This window comes from Chlamydotis macqueenii, chromosome 1 (genome assembly GCF_036417535.1).
Source record: "Chlamydotis macqueenii isolate bChlMac1 chromosome 1, bChlMac1.mat, whole genome shotgun sequence".
Taxonomy (NCBI): Eukaryota; Metazoa; Chordata; class Aves; order Otidiformes; family Otididae; genus Chlamydotis; species Chlamydotis macqueenii.
Window position 1 is genome coordinate 29,842,029 of NC_141556.1, and position 19,406 is coordinate 29,861,434.

Consider the following 19,406-nt stretch of genomic DNA (forward strand, 5'->3'; position numbering starts at 1 on the left):
CACGTGACCACGGCAGCTCGCGCTTGCCGGTCGTCCCGCCCCCCCCCCCGCGGAAGGGAGGAACGGGTAAGCGGGCAAGAGCAGCCGGCGAGCGGGGGGCGGGGGAAGCGACGGAAACCGGGCGGGCTCAGAGCGCGGGGAGCGGGGGCGAGGAACCCGCGGCGGAGGGAGAAGGCGGCGGCGGACGGGGCGGTGGTCGAAACCTCATGGGGGCGGGGGGCGGGTGGGAGGCGGACGTGAGGGGAAGGGGCTGGAGGGGAGAGGTGGAGCGACACGTCCCGCGCGGCAGGCCCGGCCGCGAGCCCGCCCCCGCCCAGGCACGCGTCAGGCGCAGGGCACCGCCCCGCCCAACGGCCTCGCGGGCGGAGGGGGCGGGGCGGGGGCGGGGGCGGGGCGGGGCTGAAGGGCGCCTCATCTTGGGTGGGGAGGGAGCAGAGCGAGGCGCTCCGCCCGGGGCGTGGCGAAGCTGCGGCAGCGGGGCTGGCGGAAGCGTGACGTCATGGCGGGAGGCCAGCGGGAGGCGGTGGGGTGTCCTTCAGCCGCCTTTCCGTGCTCTGCCGGTTTGGCGCAGGGTTCACCCCGTGTCCCGTTCTCCCCGCGGCTCCCCGTGTGTTAATTCCCTGGAGGAAGGGAAGGGGCTGAGCTGGCAGCGCGGGGCTCTGCTCCTCTCCCTCTGTTCTGACGACCTTCGGTAACGGTCAAGGGGAGGAAGGGGCGGCCGCACCGCGGGGTGAGAGGGCCGCAGCCGTTGCTCCGGTGGGAAGGGAGCAGGGGCCGGGGCGTGAATGTTTCCCTGCATAAAGGCCATCATGCAGCTGAAGAGATTCAGCCAGTTCCGAGACATGCCTCTGTGGTGGTCTTACCTTTTATAAGGCAAATTAATATTTTTGGAAGTCAATTAAAAGCTTAGATAGAAAAACTGCGGCTGCACACCAAGTAGACTCTAACCTTGTCACACCTTTTAATTAGCCAGCATTCTATTGTGATTTTTTTTTTGTATCGTATAATTCTTGTTCCACTGAACTGGAAATAATTCGAATGCATTGAGATAACAAAAAAGGGGGAAAGGTGATCTCTCTATGTAACTTTCTTGTACCAGCACGTTTTTATTTTTCTCCCCCAAAGACTGCATGTGCACACATATTTGTTCGTTGTTCAGTCAGGAACAAAATAGCGATTAACTGTCGACAGAATATGCTTGGAAGACAAGACTTCTTGGGGATTTTCAGGTTAAATGAAATAATTTCTCTAGAAGACTTCAGAATTAGACTTGTTTTCTACAATATGTAGCTTTGTAACTGAATGCACACGCATTTTGTAAAAACTGTTAACATTTTTAACTACTGTGATTGGGAGATTGCTAGGAATCTTTCATTTCTTTTACTTCTAAGGTGACAGATTCTTCTGTGTAACTTTTTGGTTACCAGAAGAAATTTAATCCTGGAATTCATGGGAAATAACTGGACACATTGTATAGTAGTGGGTGGCGTCCATGTCCTTGAGAACAATATTTGAATTGTGCTGAACAGTAATTTTAAGATTCAAATAGATTTCTCAGTCACAGTTGGAATTTTGTGTTGAGATCTTTATAAGTTGACCAGTGTGCCACAGATTCCAGCTGTTTCTGGAATACCTGGATCGTTACGCTTTGCTTTTAGTTCAACAGTACATTATCATTTTAACGCAATGACTCTATATTCCACGTGATATGCACTGCATGATTTTAAGATCCTTCTAGACCAATTAAATTTAGATGCAGTTCTAAATAGCGACCAAAACATAAATTTATCTATTAAATAATTTAAAATTTTTGGAGGTTTCTCATTCTCATTGAAATCTTGTCACTCTGTTGAAAATAATTTTATTTTGACACTTGAAAATGACATTCTAGAACCCAGTTCAGTTGAAAAATGTATACTTTAGTGATCCGATTGTATAAATTATAAAGATTGGACAAGCTGAAAGCTACAAGTTCTAGTTATAATTCTAGAAAATGTATGAATCAGTGCAGAATGAACATTAGTAGCTTTACAGAAGTGTGGTGACCTTCTGTTTGTTTTTCAACTGAAATTATTTAGTCTCTGAAAATGATAAATATGATTCTGTTCATATATTAAAGGAGAAATATCAGTTGTAGTTGCCTGGAATGTACGCTGCAAGTCCTGCTGGAGAAACCAGATACTGACTTGTATAAGTAGTGTGTTGCCATCTCTATCAAAGAGATTTAGTACTTTTAACTGATGTGTTCCCAAACTATTATTTAGAGTCTTAGACACAATTGGGAATGGCCCCTTGGATACTGTGTCTCTTGCTTTGTGAAAAAGTTATCAGTTTATGCCAGAAATTAATTAATCTGTAAATACTAAAATAACTTTTTGCTTTTATAGTGTAGCTATGGATGTTTTTCCAAATCTTTTATTTTCAATAAAATTATTAATTATGTATTCCTCAGAGTATTTGAGTTTAGTTGATTCCTCAGACCTGAGAAATTTGCGTGATAGTTGAACTTGTCACAAATCTCAGACTCAAAATCAATATGGTGGTGAATGGTTATTACACAGTACACTAGGTACGCTCTTAGAAAGTCCCACAGTGACCTCTAATGTTCAAGGATAAAACCTGAGTTGTTAAAGTAAAGGAAGTTATTTTTTGAAGGCACAATTTTGCATATTAGTTTGTATGTTTAATTTTTTAATATGCCACAGGCAGCAGATAGTAAGTAGTTGGTTCTTCAGGTCTTACGGCTAGGTTTCCTGGGAATGTTATGTTGGGGAGTCAGTTCTAATTCCTCCCTGTTTTGAGCAAGTAAGCACAAAGCTTTCTTTACAGTAGTTGTGGGAAATCTAGTTATTTTTGTAGAGTATGTTGAAGATTGAAAATACCTTTCAAATATTAACTACATTCTCTCTAGTCTTTCTTTTGGAATTATTCATTCATGCCATGATAAATATTATTGTCAGTTACTGTTCTCTCCTTATATACTCCGTGCATACTTGAAAGATTCGTAGCTGAGAAGCTTGTTTCTTGTACAGACTTCATTTTCCATTAGGCTAGAAGAAACTTCCCTGTTCTGTACTGAGCTTACTTGTTCTTAATCCAAATGCAAAAACTTCTACAAGAGTTTATTTCTGATGATATTCATGTTTTGAGTTGGATGCTGTTATTCTTAGTCTGCTTATTGTTATATGAATACTGAATATTATATATTTTGGTCAAAACTGAATATTCCCTTTTTTTTGTTGTTGTTTTTGCCTAAGTTTGATTCTGGATAACCACAACTAACATGACAGTTTCATGGTACTTGAAAGAATCCAGAAAGTTGACTAGGTAAACGTGCAACTGAATTACAATTCAAAGGTTATGCTATTGTTTACTGTAAATATAATTTACAAATTTAGTGAGTTTGGAAGCAACATCTCATTTATGCAGTCTGCTCAAGACCAAAACATCACAGCAGCTGGTATTTGTTTGTAAAGGGCACTTCAGATCAATTTATAAAATTAACTTTGCATTACATTATTGCATTGAATCTTTAAGCTGAAAGGCAACACAGAACTTTCAGTTGCAAGGCAATAAGGGTACATGTTGTGTTGTTCGTTTAAGTGTGTTCTAAAATGGATGTAATTTAGTCCTTTCCTTTATGTACAATATGTGTTAATGATGATTAGTTTCTTTGAAGATACAGAAACATGAGCAAAAACAATTATTGTATCTTTTATGTTAGAACAGCTGGTACCCTCCAGTCACCTGCGTGGTAGCACTTGAAATCTTTGCATTACATCTTCAGTTTAAATGCTCTGAAAAGATCTAGTTTATAACAATTACTGATCGGTTTTTTTTTGGTATTGCAACACCTATAGAAATGTGATCATAGTGCTGATCCTTTTCTGGATTGCTTACGTGTGCAAAATGGAATCCTGTATAACTTGTCAGAACTGAGGGGTGGCTGATTACTCTCCTTTCTGAATGAGTTATTACTTTCATTGCTGAGAGTGACTTTCACCTACAGTTGCATTTTTTTCCCCTCTTGTTTATATTTGAAGAGTGGAATGTTTTGTTTGGAAACACAAGATTGTCCATGAGGGTAAAATTCGTGTCCTTCAGACACAAAATTAATTCGTAAGAGTAAGCATTATGAATTTCTGTCCCGTTGCAACCAATATATGGACTGAGCCTTTGTACATGAGATACCACCCATCACTGGGATCTAATAATATTGGATTAAAAGAAGAATCAGTTCCACATGGAACTTTTTTTTTTCCCCCCAGTAATAATTCTGTGACAGATCAGATTGCTGATTGTTGTGGTTTAAACTTACTTGTTTTGATGTGGTTTGTAAGCTGAAAGTTCATTGTGTTGATCTATTTTTGTCTACTTCTGGGAACTTCTGTGTAGTTTATACCTCTAAGAAGATTACAAAACTGGGTTTTTATTGTTGCTTTTCCGTACTGTGGTATACTGGAAAAAAAAATCATGTATTTCATAGTGATGGGAGCTATTACATGGAAATTGTAATTGCTTTAATTCAAGCTAAGGCATAAGAAAATGGTGTATAATGGAGTCAGGAGGCTAACAAAGTCTGCTGCTTTGTATTTAGAACAAGCAGAGCATCTAAGTATCGGGACAAAATGACTAACCTGGGAGAAACAGAACAGCAGAATATTACAGAACGTATATGTGTAGTTACTGAAACTGCTGATTAGGTTAGGATTTGCTGCCTCAGTAATACAAGTCATTTCTGTGATCTGTGACATTTCCAAACTCGCAGTACAGCAGTATTCTTTAATAACTATGTGCCAGGAAGATATAGGAAGATTAATATGATGGGGGAATACTGGGAGGGAAAACTGGGTGTAGAGTATAAATACATGGATGGAATAGAAATTTCACCACTGTGGTGGAATAATACCAGGATGGACTTGTCTTTATTGAAGGATAAATGAGAACTCCTTCTGGAACTAGACAGTATTTTAAAGTGAAAACTTAAATGGACTGATCTATTTTGATTCTTTTTAACAGAAAACTTACATGGACTAATCTATTTTGGTTCTTCTGTGGCATTCATCACCATCATATCTGTGTGCATCAGCCTGTACTTGGATAAATTTATATGAATTAAATTAGTCTACTAAAAAGTCTGTATGCTTGAACCCTTACAAAAATTGCTGTAATGTAAAAGTTATTGAAATGTACATCTGGGGTGGGAAATGAGGGTCAGGCTGCACGGCAGTAGTTTGCTCTGGCCTTGTATCATGAAAGATTGTAGAAAAGGAACATATTAAAAAGATCACATGAATTCTCATACTGAGCAGCATCCTGATCATCACAATTGTTAGAGCAGGTATAACATTGTCTCCGAGTTCTACCAGTCTTACTTAAAACAAAAGCTTTTGTGTTTCATTTTATATTTCATAGGATGCAATAGAATTGGGGTCATTAATATATTTTGGTATATTCTGTTATGAAAGTCTCCTTGTTTTCAAACCATGGATGACTGAATTGTAGTGTGATGCCACTGATTTATAGAAAAAATGCATATTGCAATTGACAAGAAGTTGGTTATTTCTATGGATTATGGAACTGTATGTAGTATAGTTACTGATTTCGGAACTAGATCAAATAGGTAATTTCAAACTAACATAGCAGTCTTGGCTGGGTAGTTGTTTTGTGTGCAGGTTGTAGTTCCTCCTTCCTGTTCCCTCACGTGCCTTCTTGTAGAAGCACATCAGGGGCCATTTTATTTCTTTTGTGGATGACTGCTAATGCCATGTTTTTACAGCTATTTTTGCTATCATACTTCTGTGGGTAATTATTAAGTACCTAGATTTGCAAATATATTGTAACCTGGGGCTTTCTGAATGTTACTTGATGATTTTCTGCAGGCTGTTTGATGAACAGTGTCTTCTAATGTGATGGCAAGCATAAGAAAAAATAAGCATTTTGTACATAGAGAGCTATCTAAATAGCATCTCTGCTCCATATGTTGTAGTACCCACGAGAGGCTCGTTATAATCCCTGGATCTTTTGTGCACCAAATACTTCAGTCCAGATAATGCTGTGCTCCATCTGCCTTAATCTCTGAGCTGCACAATGTGAAATTCTTAATGCTTTGACCTGCTGTATGCTAGCATTTTTGATCTTGGATTTTTCTTGTCCATGTTGCCATTTCAAACAAGTTTTCAAGGTTGCTGTTTTGAAGTTTGCCAATTGTACTGAATTATTCTGCTTTTTTTTTTTCCCCTAAACCAAGTGTAATTTACAAATGCTGAAAAGTGTATGCATCTGTAAAATATTTTTCTGTTTTATTTGTTTGGTTTTCTTGCACCATCTCTGTGTTGTGTTTTGTTGATCTTATTCAAGGTCTCACTGACTGGGCAGAGATCCAGACATATGTGTTGGTGAAATTATTTTTTTTCAGCAAAGAATCCTTGCTTCACTGACGTGCATTAAAACCTGCTGTCAGCATAAACCAGACAGTGCACTGGATTTCAGAATTTCACTCTGGAAGCGTGATGCTTTGAAAATCTACAGATATTTTAGAAATCTTTTGAATTTTACTACCAGAGAGTTCCACCCAGTATCATTAAACATTGGTAATTCACAGAGATCTTATTTTTACAAAGCATTCAAACCAACTGTCACTTACTGATTTATAGTTGAATGAATTTACAATTTAAAAATGGTATATATGATTAGCATCTTTTTGTGTTTATATACTAGGAAATCATGTTGTGCCTTTCAGACTTGTGAGAGTATCTTTATGTACCTGTGAAATAATTAGCTTCTTGCCTTTACCATTTTTGTTGGATACTGCTGTCCAACACTTCCTCAAATTTCTATATGTTTAGATTTAAAGCTGTTAAAAAAGTTGACTGTCCATTCTGGAGGATATTATTCTTTAAAATCTAAAAAAAAAAAAAATAATGCCTAGATTAGAAACTTGGAAATGGTAAGTTCAACCTTGCTAAAATTTGTAATTCACTTTGAACGTTGGACATCAGTGTTTTTATATATAAATGCCAAGCATGTGACATTTATGCATTTTTAATGAACCTGCACATCAATTTGATATAGAAAAATATATTTCTATTGTAAATATGAAATATTTAATATACCTATAGTATAAATTTAAAATGAATAAAATTGATAACATTTCTGTATTGTAAATATAAGATTTCTCTGTAATATAGAGAAAATTGTGTTAAACTGAAATATTAGAAAGTTATGGCAATATTTCCTTCAGTAGTTTTCACAGATTTTTCTCAAATTGAATATATTTTCCAAGAAAAAGAGTTAATTAGAGCACATTGAGGTTATGCAACATAATCCCTAAGAGCAGAATATTATCTCCAGGAGTGATAGTTACCTAATGTTTTCTTTATTTTTAAATAAATACTCCGAGTAGAAAATCATTTGTTTGTAAAAAAAAATTGTAAGAATTTTTGTTGTATCTGCCCTTTACTACACTAAATTCTTTCTTGCAACGGCAGTAAATGCTTATCATTACTTTTTTTCCCTTCTTTTCTCCAAAGACCTCCTAAGGATAAGGTAGGAAAACACCGCACATTTTAATCAAACAGTATTTATCACTTGAGGATTATTCATTCACATGTACAGTTAGTGGTAGAAGATAATGCTGGAAACTGTCTTTCTGCTGCCTACATTCAAGGTCTTCCCCTGTGGCAATGCAAGACAACTTGAAGCCCCTCTTACTTAAAGAGCGATGGGTGACCTTCCACTTCCTGGCAGTTGGATGATGAACTGTTGTGACAGCAGTTGCCTGGCAACTGCATGTACAGACACTTACCCAATGGTAAATGCTTGCCTGTGCTTTTTGGAGGGGAAAGCTTGTGAAATAGACCTGGCAAAAATTTGCACGCTGTTCAGTGAGACGCTGACATGTGGTAACTTCTTACCCTTTTGTTTAAAATGTAGTGTTATATGGAAGGACTTAAGGTTAAAGACAGATTTATTTTTAAGTAGTTCTTCTCAAATGATTTAAAATGTGTGGGCGTATGTTTACTATCTTTTGGGAAGAAGGGCTTCTACAGTTGAGTGGTCTACAGGCCTGCTCAGTTTGTGTCCTGGGGAAAAGCTGTCTTTTACTGTGGGAGGTGGGGAACTGGGAAGTTGTTCAGGATGTAGCATGTGACTGGAAGTGAAGGATTCATCTTGGTGTGGATGGAAGATAAAACCAGTGGTTTGATTAGTTGCCTAGTAGAGGAAGGAAGGGAGAGAGGGAGGAAAGAAAAAAAATCAGGGCAAGTAGACAAGTCCTTCAGCACAACAGCTGTTGTTGGCTGTGGTGGCTTTGCAGATTGATTGCTTGTAGGGGTGCTGTTGGTGTTTTTCCCCTCATCTTTATTCATACTGCACCTTGAAATACTGCATGTGTCCAAAGCCACAAAGGTAGAGCTTGAACTCCCAGCTTTGTCCACAACCGCTTAGTACTCCCAGTGTTGCCATGGCCAAGAGGTGTACTGAGAATGTAGCAGTTTGTCTTAACTATTTTAACCTGGCTACTAGATTCTGTGTCACTACTAATTAGTTTGCAGTTCCAGGAGCATATATGGTTGGTCTCCTGTGGATTGTCTGACCAATTACTTTTCCTCAAATACTAGATTTTTCTGTAGATACCAGCATGGGGTTTTTTTTTTTTTGCAAGAAGTTTATAACAAGATCTGTCAATGGATTTAGTAGAAGGGATGAAGTGAACATTCATGCTTCATTATTAATGAAAAATAGATTTGACTGTGAGGAATGTAAAGAGTAAGGAAATTAATCTGATTTCTTAATGTTTGGTTGTTTTTTTTTTTTTTTTTTTTTAATTTCCTAAATCAGAAATACTATGATACATCTGTCAAGCAATGTCTTTCAGCTCAAAATTTACTGTAGAGAACATGGTGGATATGTTTGTGTGCAAGGTCTCAAAATATTTTTTTTTCGGCTGACATTACTGTTAGAGTAGGGGAGGTCTGAGACAGGGCAGACCTCATAGGAGAGGAGTAGAATTCCAGCCAGAAAACTCGAGAGACAAAAGTTCAGAATCAGTAGGTTGAGTGGAAGATGTTAAAGTGTATGAAATTGTATGGTTTGTTAAATGGTAAACAAAGACCTGATTTTTAGAGATTTTTTTTTTTTTTTAATGTGGAATAATTCTAAAAGTAAATCTGTGCCAACTGAGGCAATAGTCTCTTGTAGTGGACTGATTCCACTAAAGAGCTCTTAAACAATAAACTGAAGGTAAAGCTTTTTAACATTTGTCCTGAATTGATGGAGTTTTTGTTCTATTTCACAGCCTGCTTCAAGTTCTTTGGGAAAGCTGTTGATGCAAATTGAAAATGTTTTCGTGAAATGTGCAGAAAGAAAATATAATCAAATAGCAAGCATTAAGTACTTTAGACTTTTAACTAGTTAAACTTGTGAGCAAGAGTTACAGATGATGATGAAGGATTTCCAATTAAAAAAAAAAAAGTAAGAGATTTAAAACCTTGTGAAGGTCAATGTCAGAAGTAATAGTAAAGGTGTTCCTGTCTTCTAGAAAACAGATCTTGTCATTGCAAAGCTATCAATAAAGAATTTTAGTGAAGAATATGGTGCTGGCTTACTTTGTAGAATTAGGTTTTCTCTCAAAAGTGTAACGCTTTATGGAATTAAGAATCCATATCTGTGCCAGAAATACTGCTTTCAGTACTATTTAATCAGAGTGATTTGAATTTGTATTTTGCAGACAAATAGTTCATCACTTCCCTATTTCTGAAAATGCAACGAAGATGATTATATTGTGACATTCTACACACTCTGTTTGTAAGAGGATTGAACAAAACTGCATGTGTTTGTTTTCTGTTATTTTAGTTGAAAAATAATTCTGTTTCATTGAATGTAAATGCACTGAAAGACTCAAAAGTTCAGGGCACAGTCTGTTTTTGCCTTCTATTACTGTCTGTCAGAGCTAGGATGTGATAGAGGGAGCAAGGACTCCACAAACTGATCTTGTGTGGGATCTACCAGAGATTCACTAGGTGGAAACAACAGTTTTAATTGGATTTGCCAATAGGTAAAGGGCAGCATTTCTTATAATGAAACTGCAGTTACATGAAATAGTCTTGTACCTGTGCAGCAGTACCTGGATATTCAGCGTGCTTTTCAGGGGTAAGACTGATATGATCAGACAACTTGTGTTTTAGTGTACTTTGCAGGTATTTTTCAAGAGTGTTCAGTGGTTCAGGGCTAAATAAATAGATGGGAGATGGCATAATAAATGGTGAGCTGGAGTGGAATAGTCTCATGTGTTGTTACTTAGCTGCCCAGTCTGCCAATATGCTTTTAACTTTGTGAGTCATTGTGTTACTGTGTGTCCGTATGATATAAGTCACAATTTGAATTGATTTGACATGTTTGCAGTTACTGCAAGTGTGGAAATATTTACTAAAGAAATGGTAATGTGTTTCAAATAGTCAGCTTTTCCTTACATACAACAATCCATCTTTGGGAGTCACAAATTAATAGTTACCAGTGTATGGAGAGAAAATTATTTCCAGAATTTTCATTGTAAACTCCAACTGGAGCTCTGTAATTGGTTATTTCAGTGTAGTTGATGGAGTTTTTTTTTTTTTGTCAGAAAAACGTAATTAGATTTTGTCTGCTTATGTTGGTTTGCTTTTTGCTTAGTTGAACTGAGTCATTTTTATTAAGTACTTCTGCTAGCATAGGATCACAAGAAATGGTCAAATTAGCTAAAGGGTAAATGTCAAGCATCAAGCTCTCTTTTGTAGAGCAGACTTTTAAATTCTGATGAAGATTTGTGTTCTTTTTCATTCTCATGTGCACATTCTTTTTTTTTTTTTTTTTTTTTTTTTTTGCTGTGGATATTGGGAGAACCCAATAGGTAATATAATTAATTTATTCTTAATTGCTTATTATTGGATTGTTACAATATTGTTACTTAAAATTTGTTATGTAACAACTTTGTTTTTCCACTTTCTTCATATTTTTCAGATTATGGCACAGGCTCAAGGTTTGGGGAAGAGATACATTAAAGCCTTTTTTAAAGGTTTCTTTGTTGCCGTTCCAGTAACGGTGACTTTCCTGGACAGAGTTGCCTGCGTAGCAAGGGTGGAAGGAGCATCAATGCAGGTATTGCTGGAAATATCTTTTGTCTGTCAGGAAATTAAAAAGCGACTGTCTACTGAGAATAGCAAGATAAAAAAAAAAAAGTTTCTCAATTGTTATTAAATGACCATACTGTAGTGTGGAATAGTTTAATTTCAACTTTGTTGAACAAATCCTTATATGATGTGAGAAGAAAAGCTTTTGAGAACAAAATTTGCCAAAATTTTGTCTTAGTAAAAGGAAAATATATAGATGAGTAGTGATAAAGATATATATACTTAATATCTTCCTAGTAATTAGAAATAAAGATTTGGTTTTTTGAACACTACTCTTGGGATTGAATTGATGACTCACAAAGAGGCTTTATTAATTTTTAGTAGCTGTATTTTAGTAATTGTAAGGCAAAACCGGCTCTTGCTGTACTTGCTCTTACTAATGAACAAGTATGGTACCATTTCAGTGAAGAATACTGAAAATTACATTAACCTAATATTAATAAGTATGCTTATCAGGACATAAATATCAGTTTGATGTTTTTACTTTTGTCATACTGAATGTTTATACAGTGTAAGCAAATAAATAGGCTGTGTAACATTTAGAAGATAAATAAATACTCATCATCCTGAACAGCTACTTTGTTTCATCTGTTATTGGGACTTGAAAAATATATGTTGTAATGTAGTTAGCCAATTTTTGTAGTTACTTTGCATGTTAAATCATATGTACTGCATATTGCTGTGCATCACCACTGATAACTATAATTTATTTTGTTCCAATGTTGCAACATTCCAATTAGCAGAAACTAAGGATTCGATCCTCAGATGCCAAGCCGCCTTCTCTGATTATCTGAGTAATCTCAGAACCTTGAAGAGAAGTTTCACAGCAGTCAAGACCGGCTACTGGAGTTTGAATTGTGCAGCATTCAGACAGACAAAGCTTGAGCTGGACCTTGGGCTTGACTGATTTGTGTTTAATGCTATAAAAAGCATGCGATGGGGAGGACGGAATGGCAAGGTGGCATTGTGCCTTTTGTGGCAGTCTGTAATCTGATGTTTAACCTCTGTAAAGAAACCTTAGCTGGTCTAGAAGGCAGCTCTCACTTCAAGAACAGGGACCAAACTAAAATCATCGTAGTCTAGTAATTCTGCAATCCAAGGTCAGAAGTTAGGTGTAATGTAAGTTACCTTTGCCCTTTTCATTAATATGTGAATATCACTGATGACCAGTTAAAGGTAGTAGAACCTCAGGGCTTACAGTTGCAGAAACAGAAATTTTCTCTAGAAAGGAGGAGAGGAGTGGGAAACTGGGAAAAACAGTTTCATTCTTGGGTTTTTTTTTTTTTTTTCCATTCTCTTAATTCTCTCCTATCTTCAGACAGGAGAAATTAAAATATCTAACACAGCGTCTAGGTAAGTGCGAAATCATCCAGATGAATAAAACTCTTCCGTTTTCAATCTCCCTGGTTTTTGCCTCTGTTGAGATCTAGAGCCACATGCAGCAGTCAAGATGCCGTTGCATCTTGGATTTTATGGTTTTCGTACGTTTTTTGGTGGTGGTTTGGTTTTTTTATTTGGATTTTTTTTTTTTTTTTTTCCTACTGGTGAGCATGGTGTTTAGTTTTTGAAGGTGTCCTGGTTTCAGCTGGGACGGAGCTAATTTTCTTCCCAATAGCTGCTGTGTTTTGGATTTAGTATGAGATTTGGTATGTGGAGAGTGTTGATAATACACTGATGATACGAGTTGTTGCTAAAGAGACCAAGGACACTGTCCGGCTTTCCAGGTTTTGCTAATGTGCAGGTGCAAGAAGCTGAGAGGGGTATAGCCAGTACAGTTGATCCAAACTGGCCAAAGAGACAGAGGGGTTATTTTCTTAGCGTGCCACATTGCCTTTCATTGTTTGGTCTTTTCTATCTCTGATATAATGTTTGGTTTGATATCCATTCTTTTACCTCGGTAGCTGGAAGAAAATTTTCTAGATTTCCCTACTCCACAAGTCTATTGAGCCACTCTGTTCAAGACCTCAGGTTTATGTTTCCTTTGAGGTCAAAGTCTCAAGTGTTAGGGAGTACTCTGGTGTTGTTCTGGAGTGTTGCTTCTCCACTTACTTAAAGGGCATATAGTTGACTGTGGTTTATCTGTAGAAGATTTCAAAAACACTACAGTTATTTGCTCAGATTTATTCAACCTGACAAAGAAGGATATGCAGTCCTCGTAGTGGCTAGGGAAAGCAGTATATATTCAGTGGGTGATTAAAATCTAAGCTCTTTCCTTGATATGTCTGTTGACTAAGCATTCCCTCTGTTGATTGAAGTATGGGTAGCTTGAAAGCTGACATTTCTAATTTTACTGACACCTCAGTGCCTGTAAAATTCTCTCTGGTTTTATTCTGGACTGTAGCATTGAAATAAAACTTTGTTTTAAACTTCTGTGTGGATGTTTTTTAGATTACCAAAAAAAACCCCTTTCTAGTGCTTTTAATAAGATACTAATTTCCTTGCCAAGATTTATTGGACACCTAACTAAGCCTGACAGGGACATAATTACAGGGAATATATCCCCCTCTTGCAGAGTAGCTTGAAGGAGTACTGGCCATGGCTTTGCAATTCCGTCTGTTTACTGTGTTCTCTGAAGAATGATCTATGCTGAATGTATCTTAAAGCTATGGGTATGAGGGAGAGCGAAGTTCAGTCGGCATGTAGTCATATATTCATCAATTGCATGCTTCCAGTGATATCTTATTGTCTCAATTTGAAGATATCATGGTATGATTCCCAAGAATTTGTTCATAATAGACCTCTAAAATGTCTAGCTGGCTTTCTGTACTCATCATTGTGGCTCCTGCTGAGCCTGAAATTAAAAGTTCTGACAAGAAGCAAGGAATAAATCTCTCTGTGTCATGCTCGCTCTTGTACTCTCGTTCTCTGTTGTGTGCTCTCTCTCCCCCACCACTTTCTCTTTTTGTTTCGGACCAGCCTTGGTGCTGCTTCATAGTTACTGACGATGGTAGTACTTTTTGACACCCTGGCAAGCATGCTGAATAAAAGTTCTAATGAAAATACAAATTTTCTGATTTATTTCTAATCAATTAGGACAGACTTCGTGCATCTTGTTGTCTCAAGCTGATTTTGTGTTTCTGTAGTGCTTTCAGCCACCTGTCATAATTCTTTCACTTGTGCTGGCTTCAGCGTATGAGTATTAACTCTAAACCAATAGGGAGTAACAGTGAACTATTGCAATTTATAATTTTAACATTTTTTAATTGTTTCATTGCCTTCTCTTTTCTTTCCAAAATTACTAGGTTTTTTAATCCTCACATGAGGTGGTTTTGTGGCTTAGGATTTTACAGATTGATGTGCTCATCTAGCATTTTGCTAATAGTGGCTTTCAAATGAGTTGTAATCTGTTTACACCATTGAATGTAAGTGACACAAATAACTAGTACTATGATTTCTTAATTGGCTGTTGTGGATTTTTTTACTTTTCTTGTAATGCAGGATGTATACTTTAAAATGTTTATCATATGGACATCTTGATATCTCTTTATGTCTTTTTTTTCTGTTGAGTTTCATTGCTTGTCTGGTATTGCAAACTCTTTATACATAATGATGTGGAAATGGGAACCCCCCGTGGATATATAAATTTGTAAATTCATTAAATCAAGTGGACTGTTTTCAAGTGAGATAGAAGATGACAGCGTATGTGCAACTTTATATGCAAGTTCTATTGCAAACAGTACAATACCAAGCATTATAGCAAGTAGCCTGACCAGCGATCTCTGACAAAGCACACTTCTTTCAGCAGCAAACGTTATTGAATGTTCTATTCCATTATGCATAATAGCAGTTGTAATTATTCTGTGGCAGTTTCTCGTAACTTTATTATTAGGATTACTGTACCTAAGCCTGTGAGCTCATGTGAATATTCTTTCTGGTCCCCAAGCTATAAGCAAATAAGTTGTAACCTTCTGGTATTCACTAGCAGCATAACAACTATCAAGGTAATACTTATTTACAGTAAAAGGGCATGTTTTTACCCTCTTACTTATGGAACTTCATGTCCTGTGAAGCTTCATCATATGGCTGGGGATCTCAATTTGCATGCTTTTAGCATTGGGTTAGTTAGTAATTGGAAAGAGTGAATGTTTTGCGACTTCGGCACCATGGTTCTAAATTAAGATCTGTGTGTCTCATTTGTAGCAGATTATTATGCCAAGAATTTGGGCAAACAAGTTATAATGCTTCAAAATAGAGGAAGAAAGAAGCCCCTGTGTTATTTTGTTTCTTATGAAAATAAAGAACCCTTATGAGCCTGCTTTTTCAGAAGCTGTATTTTTGCTTTGCTAGACCTGAGACCTTACTACTAGTAAAAATGTCATGGGGAATAAGTTGTGTCTGAATACATTGCATTAAATTATTTCTTATATTAAATTAATATAATAATTAAATTATTTCTATACATTATTTCTATACATTAAATTATTTCTATACTTTTTCTAAATTATTTCTATAACAATTTGTTATTTACATTAGAGAAAGACTTGGAGAATGATTTAGATTTATTTTTAATGGAGAAATGTAATTGTTGATGTAAAATGAAAATTGTCTTTTGATTTTCCTAACATTTCTTCTAACAAAACAGTATTTTTGTCTGTGTTTTGAGTATGTCAGGTTGTTTTGTGAGAAAGAAAAATAATATTCTGCATTGTTACATTTCTCTCAAACATAATTCTAATGTGTAATGAGTTAGATATCCATACTGGATATTAAAACCACATGAACAATGTATTGTTAAAAATAGCAAGAAATGCAGTATTACAGTATTAGATGCTTTAAGCTAAAAAGATTATGCAATATCTAAATATATTTAAACTCTAAAGCATTTCCGTTTTTTAAATACAAGAATGGTAGGAGTCACTTGGATAATGCAAAAAAGGCAAAACAACCTTGTCTATTTCTCTGTAAAGTTAAGTTGTTACAGATTTAGTTGAGAGGAAAAGTTTGTGAACGCTTATGTAAATATTTTCTAAGTATTAGCTGTGAAATACATTATCTTTTGGAGCAATGGATTTAAAATTTCTATTTGTTTTGACGTTGTCTTTTGGCCCTTTAAGGTACGTTTAAGTATCAAGCAGTTTCTTTGTGAGAATATACCATATGTATGATTCCTGCCTTGCAAGATCGGCCTCTTTGCCTTATGATTTAGTATTGTGGTTAGCTTCTGGCCCATACATGCCTGCGTTTGGTAGAATAAGTATGACTGTGAATTGTTTGTGAGTTGGTATGTAAATAATTTGTATGTAAAGATGCTATCCTGTCATGTAAGATGTTACGAAGGTAGAAAGTCATTCTGGAAAATTGTGATTAAAAAAATAAATATCTGCTAATTACCTTCTGATTTTCATGTATATGGCTCTTGCAATGCATAGCTTCTAGCAGATAAAGTAGCAATGAGTGTTAATATATTTATAGCTTAAATTTGAACCATATCTCTATGAAAGTTAAGGTAATCTGCTTTGATCCGCAGACTTACTTGACTAGAAATCTGCCCTATAGTCCACAGGTCAAAATGTAACTAACCTCGTTTGCTGTTTAACTAAACATATTTTGTCACTTCCCTCCCCCCATCCCAACATATTTATTCTTTTGACTTATCATATTCCTTAATGTTCATGTGAATTACATCTACTCAGGACCCCAGCACATTACTTCTTCTTGCACATTGAAAAGCTAGTTTTTCACAAGTCCCATTTGAAATACATCTTTATCAACTGATCTGGTTAGCAAAGAAAAGATGAATGAGGAAACTGTGATAAAGAGAAATCAGCACTTTTCAATTGCTTTTGAAGTTAAAAATAAATACTAAGTATCCATCCTGCTTTGGGAGCATATTTTTACTGAATAAAAATACAATGACATTTAACACTGTGAAATTACTTGTGTTGAGAACAGTTAAGTTCAGTTCTATACCCTAACTGGTTTGGTACATCAGTCGGGGGAGGGGAATCTCAGCAGTGAAAGTCTGGTGGTACATGTGGAAGGCCAAGTTATATTGTAATGTGAACACTGAAAACCTCTTCTACAAAAAAAAAAACCAAAAAAAAAGTCAAATTTTAGCAAGTATTGCAGCTATCACAACAGTAAATGAGGGGCTGCCTGGTCTCGATACTCTGCTTTATTACATATGTCACCTAACTCTAGAGTCTAAATTAGAGGTCATCTGCTGGCCAACTTGGAGATACCGTAATTGTATTTGAAGAGTCTGAAAAAGGTTACTGAAAAATAAGCTATCAAAAGATTTTACTGTGGAGTACTCTTAAATACTTTCTGTCTAGTTAAAGGAGTATCTGTATTGAAATAACCCTTGCAAAAATCAATGAAGACAGTACTGTGAGGGGCTTCTTCCTTCCTCTGCCATTTCTGATGGGTTAACTCAGAGCCAGCATCGACCAGGTACCCTGGTTTTGTCCCATGTCACACAAAATAATTATGATGGTTCTGTGTACCTCCTAATACTCTGCACTGGTTGATTACTTAGTTATTTTAATGCTGAGGTTAGTGAACAGTCTCATTTCACTGTATAGTTCTGTAAGAGTTCATGCTTCTTTGTATCCTGTTACGGAAGGCCCATATTTACTGGCAGTGACAGTATATGTTGTAGGTGTAGGGTTTGGTTTTCCCCTTTGCAGAGGGTGCTGAGATTAGTGATGTTACAAGTACATATTTTGGTTTTAGTGCATTATGCTTATAGAAGCAGTAAGATGCCTGCAGAAAGCTTGCTTTTTCTGGGAATTAGTGTTCTTGGTTCTCCTTTGTTTTAAATATTAGATTATATACAGTAAAGGCAATTACTTATTTGCATCAGGCTTGTCATAAGTATGTATCTGTGTAATTTAATTTGCATGCAGTAGTGCATTGAAAAATGTGAACTACAGATTGCCATAAATTAATGACATTTAACATAGCATTTAATAAAGAAATATATTTGCCACAATGCAACAGATTCTTGGTCCTCTTATAGAAAGCGGGTGCATTTTTACTGGTTTTAATGGATTTCACCTATTGATGGAGTGAGACTTATGGAGAAGATTCACAGAGGAAATGTAGTTCTAAAGCTATTTTTCCCCCCTCTCTCAGCCTTCTTTGAATCCTGGGGGAAGACAAGCGTCTGATGTAGTGCTCTTAAACCACTGGAGCATTCGAAATTATGATGTACAACGTGGGGACATTGTGTCATTGGTGTAAGTAATTTTGCTTATGTTTCAATACATGCTTATATAAATGTTGTCATCAGTATTTAATATAGAATACTATAAGTATTTATATATGAACAGGATCATATAATTTTTAATAATGTGTTATTGTTATTCCTATAATCCGTTTTCAAAACTCAGATGTTCAAAGAATGCATTACTAAGTTTTTACTTGAAAGGAATGCAGTGTGAGATATTATGAGATAGAGTATAAATGTGTACCAAAATTGCCAAGAAAAAAGAGCTGTGAGATCGAGAGAGAAAATAGATAAAACATTTTGTGGCTTAATGGAGTATACTTTTTAAATTTGGCTATGCACTCATATTTGTGAGAAAAACTATGTATCTTTACCAATTAATACTAACTTATTTTTTTCTGGAGAAATATGGCTACTGAATAAAATTTTAAATAAGATCACAAGAATTCAACCATCTCCATAAAGAACAAATATAGCAAAAAAAAAAAAAGTTTTAACATTATAATGGGGAGGTCTAAGTATCAAGCCAAAAGGTGGCAGTGTTTCGCTGTTGAAAATATTCAAGACTGACAGGGGACAGAAACTCCATTTCAGCCTTAATGTAATATAGAAATGGAATGTCAAAGTGTGCATAAGTGACATAGCGATACAATACATACTCATACTACATGTTGGATGGTTTAAGCTTAAGGTTTTACTTTTGTAAGTGAAATGCACAATATGTAGATTATAGCAGAACTGTCTTTGGAAGCTATTTTATCTTGCTTCCTTTTTGTCATATATATCTTTTGACTGTCCCTTTTTTTTTGCCTACTTCTTCACTGTAGCGGTAATTTGTGTGACAGTTTTCACTACCAGCTCTTAAAGCAAACTCTCTCATGTAATATTCTTTTGTTAGAAAGTTAAAATTTACTTTATGATCTGTCTTATTGTCTGGCATGTAAGATTTTCTGTAAATGGTCTAGATACAAATATGAATTTATTCATGGTTATGACACCTAATATTGCAAAAGGACTCCAATTTCCAGTCCCTTAATGGCGGCTTGTAAAACTTGATTCTGCCTGTG

The 19,406-nt window shown here is 36.3% G+C and overlaps 1 protein-coding gene across 1 annotated transcript in view; it reads left to right on the top strand.

The window, feature by feature from the left end:
* The first annotated feature begins 546 nt into the window (after window positions 1-546).
* IMMP2L (inner mitochondrial membrane peptidase subunit 2) overlaps window positions 547-19,406 on the top strand; it is a 488,259-nt gene continuing 469,399 nt past the window's right edge. Inside the window, exons 1-3 of the mRNA XM_086747793.1 lie at window positions 547-691; window positions 10,999-11,136; window positions 18,246-18,349. Coding sequence (XP_086603919.1) covers window positions 11,002-11,136; window positions 18,246-18,349 — 239 coding nt within the window. The 5' untranslated portion in view covers window positions 547-691; window positions 10,999-11,001. The remainder of the gene's footprint in view (window positions 692-10,998; window positions 11,137-18,245; window positions 18,350-19,406) is intronic.